The 14,812-nt window shown below is 33.0% G+C and overlaps 2 protein-coding genes across 3 annotated transcripts; both read right to left on the reverse strand.

Annotated features, from left to right (window-relative positions):
• Positions 1-1,020: 1,020 nt before the first annotated feature.
• LOC113857264 (proline-rich receptor-like protein kinase PERK1) lies at positions 1,021-10,350 on the reverse strand. Of its 2 annotated transcripts, XR_003503188.1 has the most exons (14): positions 9,431-9,904; positions 8,456-8,986; positions 8,010-8,096; positions 7,834-7,904; positions 7,251-7,327; positions 6,959-7,106; positions 6,128-6,289; positions 5,437-5,810; positions 3,102-3,128; positions 2,877-2,976; positions 1,988-2,134; positions 1,822-1,902; positions 1,473-1,618; positions 1,021-1,328 (listed from the first exon to the last, which is right to left on the reverse strand). XR_003503188.1 is itself a non-coding variant. In XM_027489064.1 (8 exons), exons 1-8 carry the CDS (start codon positions 9,765-9,767, stop codon positions 5,502-5,504), a joined length of 1,722 nt encoding a protein of 573 aa, XP_027344865.1. In that variant the 5' UTR covers positions 9,768-10,350; the 3' UTR covers positions 5,049-5,501. The 2 variants fall into 2 exon arrangements, 1 of the variants encoding a protein (XP_027344865.1); XM_027489064.1 differs by lacking the exons at positions 1,021-1,328; positions 1,473-1,618; positions 1,822-1,902; ... (1 more) ...; positions 2,877-2,976; positions 3,102-3,128 and having other exon boundaries at positions 5,049-5,810; positions 9,431-10,350.
• On the reverse strand, positions 1,188-3,726 carry LOC113857265 (ras-related protein Rab7). Its single transcript, XM_027489065.1, has 7 exons — positions 3,596-3,726; positions 3,102-3,128; positions 2,877-2,976; positions 1,988-2,134; positions 1,822-1,902; positions 1,473-1,618; positions 1,188-1,328 (listed from the first exon to the last, which is right to left on the reverse strand). The coding sequence occupies exons 1-7, from the start codon at positions 3,646-3,648 to the stop codon at positions 1,259-1,261; spliced, it is 624 nt and encodes a 207-aa protein (XP_027344866.1). The 5' UTR covers positions 3,649-3,726; the 3' UTR covers positions 1,188-1,258.
• Positions 10,351-14,812: the final 4,462 nt, after the last annotated feature.

A 14,812-nucleotide genomic window follows, 5' to 3' on the forward strand; every position in this document is an offset into this window, starting at 1 on the left:
TCAACTTTCTCTTATATTTTAAATTAAAGTAAAACCGATAACCTTTGTATTAAAGATATCATTGATTACTTTTTTTTGTCACAATTCTCTCTACTTTAGACGGACGTAAAATTATGAAATTTGGGTGACATAATTCCTTTCTATGTTAAGTTTTTTTTTTATTAATATTTAGTTGCATGAAATTTATTTTTTGTAAACTAAATTTTCTCTGTTGAGACTGATTTATCTTAGATATTTAAATCATATGTTTATACAGTAACTACAGTTTACAAGGTTGAGTTTAATTGTGTAGAAAATGAGTGATTTTATAACTTCGTATGCATCAAAAGTGAGATTTTACAGTGTGAAAAATGCTTAGTTTCATGTTATTATTGTATCTGCCCATTTTACTAGAGGTTGTTCAACAACCGACTAATGTATGATAAAAGAAAATTCAAGTTAATCGATTGTAGATGAATCAATATAATCATAGAGAACATAAAAAATAATTGTTCATGTCTACCATATAAAAACACATTGCATTCTTTACCAGATGTAGACATCTTCTGTTGTTATTTGTTGGTAAAATATCGCGAACAATCTTCCATAATGAGTCTAAGTGTGATGAGAATCAAACATCCACAAATTGAAGTCTGTTCTTCGTTTTGAAAAAAGTGTATGTATCAACGTCCACTTAATTTTTCATCCTAAAAGTGATGTTCACCAAAATTCCATGGTGCAAGTGTTGATATCGGGTGATAAAAAAAAAATAAAACTACTTTATACAAGTCTTTGTGTGTGGAATTTGAGACATTTTAATACATTGGTGCTAATAAATACTATTTTCTGTAGAAAATAAAGTATACATTACTGACATCAATATAAATGAAAAACGTAATAATTATACTTTAACTTTGACGCAAAAACATAACTGACATTAACTTTGGCAAAATAAAACTAGCAATTTCATTTTAATCCAAATTAAATGCAGGTTAAACTCATACTTAAACTAGAAACATCAATTCATACCTCAATCGTACACAATTTTCAACGTACATTTTCTAATTTGGCCGAAAATTTGTCACAAAACATTAAAGCGGAATTAATAGAAAAAATAAACATGATGGACATCTAATCCGCTAGTGAGATACAAAAAAGATTTGGAATTTGTCCTTGGTTTTACGCTGTTAATAAAGTAGTTGCTGGCTAGTAATCAATGAGAGGCGCTTGAATATTGGCATCATACAAGCAAGTAAAGCTGGTTCACACAACTCTCCACTCAACATTCACAGCCCGTAGATCTCTGCTGTCTTCCACCACCACCAACATCAATTGTGTCAGGCAGGTACCTGATACAATCAACATGCAACATACTCACGCTTTGTGATGAGTTAACGTAAACTGTTATACTTGAACTTTTAGAAGTAAGAAATTGTATATCATTTATGAAAATGACATGTATTAAGAAACCTCAAGAGTTTAGGAATACTCACATTTCTTCTTCAGGTTCATTCTTGAGTGCATTTTTTGCTATGCACTGGAAAGCAGCTTCAACATTAAATCCTTCTTTTGCAGAGGTCTCAAAGTATGGTATGTTTCCCTTTGAAGCACACCATGCCTTAGCTTTCTTCTCAGAAATCTGCAACAAAAGTGGTTGTAATGAACACATGCATGTAGAAATAACCACCAAACACTGAGTATACATGAGAAAATGAGAGTAGCCTATATCATATCTTCTCACAAGTCACAAATACAGCAGAAAGCTTGTTCTCCAAAGATAACTGAGCTCAATGTTTATAAAGGTCAATAAGCAATTATGAAACGAGAAAAGAAGTAACTTACAACTCTGCTATTTCCACCGTCAACATCTATTTTGTTTCCCAAGACAACAAATGGGAAATTTTCAGGATCAGATGGACTAGCCTGAAAATCAAATATTTGCATAAGTTTCCCTCTGATGCTTAATAAAGGTAATACGGAGAAACCAGAGAATGATTAAATAAATTACCTGAATAAGAAATTCTTCTCGCCAGTGGTTAAGGTTATCAAAAGATTTCATCACATTTACATCATAAACAAGGACACAACAGTCTGCACCCCGGTAAAAAGCCACGCCAAGACTTTGAAACCGCTCTTGACCAGCAGTATCCCAAATCTGTAGGTATGATGATTGATGAGAACATGTCAATCTTAGATGATTGATCCCTCTTCATAAACTTCAAACGGATGGAAGACTATTCAATGACTATCATGGCAAAAAGTATAACCGAACATTGATCTTATTTCAAGTGGAAAGTGTCAAGACCCATCCCCAACCATCATCATATACCATGCACAATGGCCATCATTTCATACATCAAACAGACATTAATTTTACAAGAAACCAGATTGTTTTCTTCTCCAATTTTGAGTTTTATGAAAGGCCTCTTACTTCATAAAATCAATAAAAAATGAGATTGAAAGATAATGCAAAGGAAATTATTTGATCTACGAAGTTGCCCATCACAAGGAAACGCATTATGTAGTAGCAGCGTCAAAAGAATTGCAAGGAAGAGAAGGCATTTATATTATAAAATATAAATAATAAACTTAAAGAATATTAATCTTTAAAAAGAAACTTAAGAGAATGGAAGACACTCAAGTTGCATTGATTTGAACAGCGCCATGAGTTGCTCAGTGAATTTGAGAAAACAGATTTTATAGAACTAATATAACATCAAATGATAAGCTGCGTAAAAAGTGGTCAACATTATAGAGAAGTTGATAAAAGATATTAATTAAACATAATAGCTTGGTTCAAAGCAGAATGGCAGGGTAATTTATATCATAGGTGAACATATTAAAAAAGACTACTTATTTTTATCCAAAAAGAAACAGTATCCTCTTGCATCTCTCACCTGCAACGTGAACAACCTATCTTCAAATTGAACTTCCTTGGTAAGAAAATCCGCACCAATGGTAGCCTTATACTGATTACTAAACTTACGATTCACATACCTGGATGCATGTGGAAGAAATAATGATCATGATAATATGAACCAAATAAAAGAATATTCATCAGATATTTTCCGAATGCCGTAAACAAAATAATTTTAAAAGAAACATCCGAGATTTGGACATACTGATTCATCAGTGATGTTTTACCAACCCTGCCACCAAAAAAAGAAAATGCTAATTAGAAGAGAGCACTTGGTGAATAAATCAATAACAATTGCATAGAATTTACATCACAAGCTTTCAAATATATGCACAGGCAGGATATAAAGCTAACCCGTTTTAGCAAATTGTAAATCTTTAGAATCTATGACCAATTTTCTTTTTTACCCTAAATAAAAACCTAATTTTGACAAGAAAGTTTCACGTTTTCAAGAATCCAAACACAGTCTTTAATCACTTCCGTTCCCCCCCCCCCCTTAATGTTTAACTTCTTATGTTGCTGGAAGAAAATTCCCATGAATTTTTGTTTGCAAAACAAACCAAAGATCGGAAATTTCGATAAAAACTATAAACTTCGAAGATAAATGCAACAACCCTTTTTTTTCCTGTACTTAATAATATCACCCATTCTCTGATTAATTTCAAAAGAAAAATTTTGAAATTAAAAAAAGAAGGGTACCCGCTATCTCCGAGGATTATGACCTTCAATAACATGCGGCGGCGAGATGCCATTGATGAGGAACTGTGTTTTACTCGAAAATGGAAACTTCGAGGGAAAAAATTGGGACCCAAAATTTGTGATGTGCTTTAAGTTATTTGCGCGACACAAGTTTGAAAGACAGATGGAGGAACAACACCGAGTTACCAACTAAACAACCAATGCCAACCATGACTCGCTTCCTTTTTCCCCAAACTACCCATGATTCTTTGTTTAACTACACTTTCAACTTTTACTAATTTTGGAAAAAAAATATTTTAACCCTTAAAAATTAACTAACTATTACTTGGTTCTTAAAAAATATATGATATTAATTTCTCATCTTGGTTGTAAAATGCAACGTTAAACTATCTTTCCATGTGAGGATCACAAAATTAATAGATTAATTAGTTATTAATTTTTTATAATTGATAGATTATATTGATGTGTTTTTTCTAATGTTAAATGAATGTTTATTCATAATTATAAATTTATAACGTATAGTCCACTCCTTTTTAATATGTTTGGCTGCAAGTGTGGAGTACAGATATGAAATTGCAACACAAGTCTTGATCGTGACACATATACCAATTAGATCTAGCATATTCATGCCTTTAATACTATTTCACATGAATAAGTTTTTTTGTTAATGTTGGCAACTCGGATAAGGACAACGATTTGTTGTCAAACTTAGAATTAAATATTGCAGAAAAAGAAAAGAAAAATGTTCACTACAGTAAAAAAGGTAGTTTAATTATCTTGAAATGTATTTAAAAAATAGTTTGTTGAAACTTGATGGAACACAATTATTAATAACATATTTTATTATATTAAATCCCTCGTATATAAACGTAGATTATCCAAAACGACTGAATAAAACAAGTGCCGAATATACTTTTTGACAAATCATCACTTGGAAGGCCTTCTCAATTTTACTTTTTACAGTAAATTGCAAAAATGAAAAAACAAGTGAAACTAGAATAAGAAGACCCCAATCTTAACTTTTCTACTAAATGACAATTACACTGCCCTTTGGCGTATCTACCTCGGAGCACATTGATTATCCAAAGGCCAGCAATATGAAAGGCACTGAGAAACAAGATATATACGAAAGGATGATCTTTCTAGCCTCCACGTAGATCAATTGTTCACAAGACCGATAAAATTTTTCCAAAATAAATTTAGTACATTCAGAAACGAGAGGATTTTGTCTTCATACACGCATGAAATTATGAATTTTCTTTCAAAGTGAAAAAAGCAAAATTGTGTTCACTATTGATTTTAAGTTAAGCACACCAAAAAGTATAAACATCGATGAAGACCAGAAAACATCCAAGTACTGACACTTAGGACGCACCAAGGTTGGTCCATGACTCCTCATTCCTAGTATTCCTAGCTAAAAAAACTCTCAGCTATAGTGGACTTGTGACCCCAAAATAAAAATACAAACAAGCAAACTGAACTTTGACCCCAAAAAAAAACACAAACAAGCTGAGCAGTTACAAGCCTTAACCCAGGCCAACGCTCATTATAAAATGCATCATCACAATGTTCCCCAAATAAATACAGAATACCTCATCCCCAACACTTTTAATCCCAATGTCAGGCTTTTCCAGATAAACAAATGTTAGCTTCGAAGAATGAATCAAGCTTACACAACTACAGGTGTATTAATTAATTCAGGAATCATACTTGTGAAACAAGTTAGACCGTGAAAATCACTGAAATTTTTTTAAAAAAAAAAAAACGAACTCTAACTGCTATTCATCATGAGCAAGTCATTTCATACATTGGACCTGCAAAATATACCAAGTTATATTTACCAGTTTCACAGGCGCACTTGCAATCTGATGTAGAGTGCAACTTTGCAAGACGTGGGAATCATCGATCAAGAGCTCATCCCAGAAACATGGTTGCTACCCTTCACATTCCCCATTTCCATTTCCTGAGTATTTTGCTGGCCTGAACTGGTCGAGACAGAAGGATGTTGACCATACTCACTGCTGGGACCACTGTACTCGCTAGCGCCTTGCTCTTGGCTTTCCAGTGCTAGCTTCCTGAACTTCTTCAAGTCTTCACTGTATTGAATAGTATCATAATTGGAACTCTCAAAGGAACCAAAAACTCTGCTGTGTCCTGGTGTGCTCCCCTCATTTAGATCTTCTAGAGAAATATTACCTTCCAAAGCTCGAACAACCTGCTAAATGTCATTCATTTTATCATTAATAAGGAAAGCATCAGGTCTTAGTTTGCAGATGGTCAAGACTGGATCATGAATTTCTAAAAGTCTAAACTATTATCAGCCACTAAATCACATATCCTGATAATACTTTGTAGTTTGTATTATGTTATAACACAACACTGGACTATTTTTGTCGAAGAGAAACAGGCAAATGTCTTTGAGGGAAGCATTTGACTTCATCCACTTGACAGACAGAAACAGCCAAAACAATTCAAATATAAAAACAAAACACAGTTTATTCTCAAACATATTCTCAGATTAGGTAAACTCACCTGGCTCATTCGAGGCCGAAGCCTGGCTGAATGGCGCACACAAGTTGCAGCACAAGCAGTCATTCGGATCATCTCATCAAGATTGTAATTTGTTGGCAATCGTGGATCAACAAGTCCATTAAAGTTGCCATTCTCTAAAGCTTGGGACAGCAAAGGCCTTGCCTGTAAAAAAAATTTTATTTTTATTTTTTTTTGGGGTGGGGGGGGTGTTCAATTGTCAGAGACAGTAATCTCAACTACTTGTTGCAGAATATTCCAGATATTATTTCAGCATCAATTTGATTATATTCGGAGTTTCTGGCAAATAATTTGATGGTGGTTGCAAACTATAATCAGGTCCACCCGAGATCAATACAAACTTGGCAAAAGAAGTTATCTAAAGACAAATTTCAAACTAATCTGAACTGTCGTTAATCCTAAGATAAGAGCCAGTCAGTTTTTTTTTTCTTTCAGTGAACCAAATAACTTCAACTTCAAAACTGATCCACTGTACAAAGTTACATAGCCTTCCTAGTTTTTAAAGTGGCCAAAGGAATAGGGGGTTTGAGCAAGAATTGCCTACACTAAAAAAAGGGGGGGCTCAAACTCAACCATCCGAGATTCCAAATTGAAGAAAAAAGTATAAAAAAGCAAATACAACATAGAATGTAAAGATAGTGATCCCACCCACTCCTCTCCAAATGTTCTCAATCCCAGAAAAGTTCATTGATTGACCAAAAAATATGAAAGGATGTCTAAGGAGACATTTTGTCATATCATACCATGCTTTATACCCTAGTTATGCATAACTATTAAGACAGAAATAGAAATGATGTACTGTATACTACACACCCATTCAACCATGCTGTCATCTGTGAAGGATTGCATTTTATCAACAGGTTTCCGTCCAGTAATCAACTCCAAAAGCACAACACCAAAGGAGAAAACATCTGACTTTTCAGTGAGTTTCCCACTAGCAGCATATTCTGGAGCCATGTATCTGCATTAAATAAACTCAGAATTTCGGTAAGATTCGAAGAAAAAATTAATAGAAAAAGGAAAAATAAAATCAATGAAACATACTGCACAAAAAAAGTATTTCATAATCTGATTCAACAGAAAAGAATTTAATGATGAATCTTACCCAAAAGTTCCCATCACTCGAGTAGAAACATGGGTTTCTGTGTCTGATGAAAATTTCGCAAGCCCAAAATCTGCAACCTGAACAAAAGGTACCGCATCATTATTTTATTATGTAGATGATGTAAATGGATACTAAAGTGCCAAATGTGAAAGATGAACAATTCCATTTTTAATTCATTTAAATATTCTGGTACTCCATTTAATCCCTTTTAATTTCTATAGGGCAGCCTAGTGCATTCTCACCAATGAAGGGCCTGGGGAGTGGGGAGGTTCACTTCTTTAGAAATGCAGAAAACTGTCTGCAAGATAGAAACTGAGATAGTTTCCAGTTCATCCACCTGCACCTCTTGTTCACCATTAAAAAGTGAAAGGTTCTTCAATATGTTGGTTAAGTTTACATACTATACCACAGATGGGCTTATAAACTAACATATTTTAATATTTTTTAACAGGAAAACAGGCATAATCTGCCATGTGGAAGCAGGAATTTGAACAGGGAAAATGAGATTTCTCTGGAAACCAAAAGAGTTGAGGAGTATGAATTTATATATCAAGAAATGCAGGATAAAAGTTATAAAATTTACCTTAGCCTCAAAATTATTATCAAGAAGGATATTAGATGCCTTGATGTCACGATGTATGATTTTGGGATTACCTAAAAAGATATCAGACCAAAAAAAGTATATCTCAAAACTAACATCATGAACTAGAAAATGCTGCCAGATCTTCAGTGTACACTATTTATTTACAGTAAACTCACAGTCCTCATGCAGATATGCTAATCCTTTTGCAGATCCTGTAGCAATCCTCATCCTAGTGGACCAGTCCATAGATGGTCTGTCCTTTCCTGCAATGATATTCACAGTTCACTCAGATCTACAGTATCATTCTTGTGAGATATGAGTAAAACTATCAGACATCCATAGAGACAGTGGAATACTCATCTCTCAATCAGTAACCAGATCAGATCAGGCAGATTTTTTCATGTTTAAAACTGATCATATAGTTTTACACATAAAGCATAAGGCCAATATATGAATTAAAAGAAACACTTTAACCATTGCATGCAAAATTTATGCTTTACACAACTTTACTACATTTACAGCAAAAATTCATCACACTTATGGGTGACTGATTTCAGAAATTCTATCTCAGGAAATGACAGTGAAATCGTATTTGTATCATAAATGAGCCAATAAATCTTACCGTGCAAATGAAATTCCAGTGTATCATTAGGCACAAACTCATAGACAAGCATCCTTTGGCTGTCTGAGATGCAGTATCCAACTAGGGAAACAAGATGTCTATGATGTACACGGCTAATGACCTCTACTTCCGCATGGAACTCACGCTCCCCTTGTCTACTCTCAGATTTCAACTGCTTAACTGCAACAATTTTTCCATTTGGAAGAACTCCTTTGTGGACATAGCCAAAACCACCTTGACCAAGAAGATTTGATCTGGAAAATCCATCTGTTGCAACTGCTAATTCGTTCAATGAAAAAGTGCTATGAGATAGTGCCAAGGAAATGCCAGAAGAAGGGGGAATGTATGGCTTCTCAGACCCCAAACTACTGCTGGTATTTGAAGAAATCACGGCAGGTGTGGGGAGACCAGTAGATGAATGTTGCTGACTCACTAAACCCCCAGGTGGCTTGGGCGGCAAGCCTACTTTACCATCTGTCATTGGAGGAACACTGGCTTGCCAATGCTGAAGTAGGCCACCAGCCAAGTCAGCTGAAAACATTGTCCCCCAGAATTAGTTCCAGTGTCCGAATCAATGCTAGTTTTACACCCAAATAGGAATTAAACTTAAAACCACATTTTGTGCAAGCTATAATCTAGGCAACATATGTAATGAGCAATGCTGGTGGTGTGTGCATGAAGCCAAAAACCCTACAAACAAAATTTTAACTAGGAAATTCAAAAATAAAACAAAATAAACCTTCACGACTAACAGACAGAAATTTTTGCATAAATTTTTTAAAATCACATCGTATAATGCATCGGTACAAGCACATTTACTGGGATTCTCAGAATATTAATAACAAACAACAAATCGAAGTTAATATAATGGACTAGGAAAAACGACAAAAGAACTTATACATATATTGTACATGGTAACAGTTACACTATTTTCCTTCAATGTAGATAGGACATGGAAATGCAGAAAGGCTTCACCTTTCTGTCGTGGCGGTTGCGAGTAGCTATTCTGGTGTCTCTTCCTTTTCCGATTCCTATAAAGGCAGACGAAAATACCCCCGATGATAAGCATGCCTACTGAACCCAACACAACCCCGATGATTATTCCGTTTAATGTACCCTTCTGCAACCCATTGTTAACCGTTTCAAACGACGTCGGAATAGACGAAGGCGGCGGCGGCGGCGGCGTGGAATTGGTGGTGACCGCCGGCGATGGAGGAGAGACAGTGGAGTTAGTTGCGGGAGAGGGTTCCGGCGGAGGAGGAGAGGCAGTGGAGTTCGTGGCGGGAGAGGTCTCCGGTGGCGGAGACGACATTGCCGGCGAAGTTTCCGGTGAGACGGTAAATTAGAAGAAGGGTTTTGTAATTGTTGAAAAAGGGGTGTGTGTGTGTGTGTGAGAGAGAGAGAGAGAGAGAGGGGGGGGGGGGGTTGGGGTTTACGATTCACGAGATTGCATCATTCACATGAGAATTTTGAGGAGATAAAGTGGAATGTGGTTCAATGTTGTGGTGGACCCTATTGCGATAGCTACTTCTTACCGAGTCACTCATTCACTTACTGGCATTGCTTTCCATTACCAATAACGAATTGAAACAGCTACGTTTACCAACGAAGATTATGTGCTTCAACTGGCTTAAGCATGGTTTTGTTTGCTGTCATTCTCCGTCGTTTCACTTTCTTGCTCTTGCGTTTTGCTCCGGCTTCCGATTTCCGAAACCAGTTGCTTTATTAAGCGGGAGAGAGGCTATAAATAAATATAACAAAAAATGTCGGAAAAAGAGAGAGTAAGAAAGAAAAGCAGGAATGACGGCACGTGCGATGCGTAAAAATATCTTAAAGGATATTCTTCCCTCCCTCTCTCACTCTCTCTCTTTTTACCATTTTAAATCTCCTTTCGTGTTTGATTATACAAACTTTGGTGCCCTTTATGAATGTTGGACGTAAACACTCTATAATACAGTTAGGTATGACAACGACACTATGTAAGGGTGGGGTAAAGGCACGAGCACGTTTAAGAACATTGAGGGTGAAAATTTTGAACTCAACTTTATTTTGGTTTATAGGGATATCTGTAGAATTGAATTTGAATTAACCTGACCTGAGTAAAAGTGAGTTGAAAATAAGGTTATTTGAATGATAGGTATTAGAAAGTGATTTCAATAAAGAATATTATTTAAATATTTTTATTCAAGTTTATTTTTTATGTGTAATTTGTCTCATTTTATTTGTTTTATTTCAATTTACTAATATATGGTATTTTCATATAAACTATAAATTAAGCATGTTTTATTTCAAGAAGAAGAAAAGTCACCAAATAATTCATTGACTGTAAATGGGAAACACTTAAATTTTTTAATATATGATTTAAGTTAACATTTTCTAAATTTAATTTCGGTCTCAAATAATTTTGTTATGGATTAAATTGGTATACGAATCGCTTTTCTAATAACTAATTATAGTACTGAGAAGAAGAAAAACGAGGATTCAAGTGTTCGACGTTTATAATTTTGAGAAATTATTTACTGACTTTCTTTTCTTCAAGAACCAAATTAGGTAGCGATTTATTTCAAACGTTGGATTTGGTATTTACTCTATATAGAAACGGTCATAATCCCAAGGGGAAAAAAAGTGAATTATGTCTTAGCAGAATGTGTAATTTGACTAATTTCAACCTTATTATTTATTTATTAGAATAACAATTTCTAATTTAAATAATTATGATAAATGAGAGTGTGAGAATAAAAGCCTAACATACATACGGTAATATAAAGAAAAAAATAAAGAAAAAATAAATAAGAATGTAAGAAATAGAACAAAATATATATATATATATATATATATATATATATTATAGCTGATAATTTATAAATGGATAATACGGTAATATAGCGTACTTTTTTCTGTTTTCGGAGCAATGAGGATAGGAAAACCCAGAAACCGGAGAGGCCTCACCTTTAGATTGTGGCGGTTGCGAGTTGTTGTTGGGACGTGTCTTTCTTTTCCGATTTCTATGGAGGCAGACGAAAGCGCCCCCAACGATAAGCAGACATACATAACCTAACACAATCCCTATGATTATTCCGTTATCAATCTACTCCTCGCTAACCCCTCATTATTCGGCACCTTAAATATCTCGATGCTACGAGTTGGAACTGAAGGATAGGTCTTGTGCGGCAGAGAAGAATCAGTGAAGTTTGTTCCGATGGGACTCTCCGGCGGCGGATACCACATGGTCTACGATGTTTCAGGCGTGACGGTAAGAAGGAAAGGGAGAGTGAAAGAGAGACAGAGGGGGTTAAGGGTTTACGAATAACGATTCACGAGATCGCATCCTCGCATGGGATTTTGAGGGTGGACCCTACTGCGAATCTAACTCGCTGTAAATGGAAACGATCTTCAATACAGTCGCTGTAAATGGAGTTCCTCTGTTTTACCATGTTTTTTTTGGTTTCGCGATATTCTACATCGCTTCACTTGCTTCCTCATGTGTTTTACTCTGATTTCTCTGAAACCACTTGCTCTTTTTAGCAGGAAGGTTATACAATATAACTGATCAAGAATCCAATGCATAAGAATAAATAAATAAAAACTGTAAAATATGAAAACAACAAGAATAAATTATTTAAGAAGTTTAAAATATTTATAATAGTATATTATAAATATAATTTTTTTTAATGAATGTGGAGGTAATATTTTACTTTTTTTTATGACGAACAGTTTTATTATTATTTAATATTTATTTATATTACATTTTTAAAAATTATTAAAAATTATTCAAAATTACGTTAAGGTTTCTTATATTTATATCAGAATTCTAATTATTTTAACATAATGTATCATAATAGCCCCCTACCAAAGATTATCATTACTAGTTTTCTTTTGCTCGCGTGATCTTTGATAACATTCTCGAAGGCTTTTTTGGTAAACTAAGAAAAAATTATCTTAACAAGCAGTTCCGATCGAGGATCATAGTTTTGGGACGAATGGCATGCATCATTATTTATGACAAGGAAAAGTTAGATTAAGAATAAACATGTTCCGACGCGCATTAATCCCCAAGCTTATGCCAAATTACACCGTGTGGGGGCATTACAAGAAAAATATACACATTTAATGGATAAGACGAGACAACACAGATCAATCATACTTGAGTAATGACAGTAACGTATTTTTATTATTAATTAAAATTTATTAAAAAATATTATTTTAAAAATAAAGAATAAGACATATATAGTTTTATAATTTTAAATAAATAATAAAAAAAATGTTAGACAAACGTTTATAGCCTTACTCGTTATACTTTTCATTGTAACATGCGCATTTTTTATACATGTAAAAGGTGGGTCAGCCACAGCGCATGGTTGAAAATTTTGTAATTTATCTTTTTTAAAGCCGTGATGGGTACTCAATATTCCCGATCTAAGTACTAGTTACGGGAAGAGAGTAAATAATTAATGAATTTTTTATGCGTGTATGAATATGTATTAAAAATGAAGAAGTATTTTTTATAAAAATATAATATATTATATTTAATATTATTAATAAATAAAACATTTTAATATATTTTTTCAGTGAGAAAAATATTATATATAAATTATAAATTTTATTATATTTTTAAAATATAATTAAATATTTATAACTAAATCCAACGATGACAAGTGTTCGCTGTCAAATCTTGCCACATCAGTTAAGTTGTTCCCTCTGGACGTTTCTTCATTGGTCACGTGTGAAGCTTCTGCGTTCTTTTTTCTTTTTTCAATTTATAATTATCAAACTGTACATGTATAAAAACATTTATAAATTCTTTCACTCTCAAATAAAACCCTTAAACAATAATAATTATCACATACATTTTTCTTAAATAAGAAAAAAATTGTAAATAAAGATTTTTGTGCTCTAAAATTCACTCACGAAGTTAGATAAGGTGACATAAATTACATAGTAAGCAACTTTAAGTAGCACATAAAATAAAATAAATAGGAAAGATGTGATTAAGCTCCGAATTAAAATTATCTTAAAATATGTTAGAGAGTTAGATTACAAAACATGTATTTAAAAAGGAAATACGATGCTGGTTGAAATATATATATATAGTTGTCGCATCTTCCTGTCCATGGCGAAAAGGAACACGGCGTTGGATTGAATAATGAGATGGACCATAGCTCACCGCTACTGTGATCCACAGCCATAATTCATGATGAAGGTCATTATTTGAGCTGGCACGTTGAAGAACAAATAATTTGGTATCAGGAAAAATGAGTAATTCGTCGTTAAATAAATAAACAAAGAAGTATGTGAGGGATTGAATCAATTACGAACCATTTATTTCTGAATCGATCTGTTTCGAGGTGTGTAGTTCCACCAGTTGCAGTTTCCAATCACGAAACATGTCGTCTGAAATATTTCATTGTTGGAAGATTTCATAGAATTTGGACTTTGTAACTTTTCTTTATTTGATCCTTTCATTTTTATCATATATGCAAACGCATGTTGCAAGAGACATACAGAAAAATTCCAGAGGAACCTATTACTTTTGGGACCTACAGGCTACTAGTAAAATAAAAATACACAAGCAATTCCTTGAATGTAATACTCTTATTAAAACAAAAATTAAGATACAATATTTTATTAAGATAGTTCTTCCCATAAGTTTTAAGCGAATAAATATTAACTTATACAAATGAAGTTGGATACAATAAATTGAAAATATACAAAATTTTTAAAAAAATTTAGAACAATTCTTCTAAAGTTGATAAGAAAATGTTAATTTAATTAATACTGTCATAAGATCAATACAAATAAAATTTAAAACAATTTTTTATATAAGATCTGATAAATGATTTTTTTATTTATAAAAATTAAATGAAAAAATTTTTGTAAAAATTTAAACTTATTACATTAAATAACTTATTAAACAAAAAAATGAAATTAAAGTCATAACGTACTATAAGAATGGACTTATATAGAGAATAATATACAATTTTTTTTTACATAAAAAACTTAATTACAAAAAAAAATATATTATATAATAACTAAATATCAGTTTTCTTATATTTAATACACTAGTTAACAAAGTGTTTTTTATGAGTTACTTTTTTTAAGATCTAATTAATAGTTTTTAAACGCGCGAGGGTACAATTATGTAATTCCATTATCCATTTTTATGCCTCAAACGTTTGCTCTTTCCCGAACAATTGACTGTGTGTCAAAGTGTTAATAATTGCAAATTCAATTTAAACATTAAAATAAAAATTAGTTAAAATATTTTAATTGTTAAAAATTTATATTATAAATTAATCATAAATTATCGTATTATTAATTCTATATTATAAATAAATGCTAGAATGTTTGATTAATTAA

The sequence above is a fragment of the Abrus precatorius genome, unplaced genomic scaffold (genome assembly GCF_003935025.1).
Source record: "Abrus precatorius isolate BTA unplaced genomic scaffold, Abrus_2018 Scaffold153, whole genome shotgun sequence".
NCBI lineage: Eukaryota > Viridiplantae > Streptophyta > Magnoliopsida > Fabales > Fabaceae > Abrus > Abrus precatorius.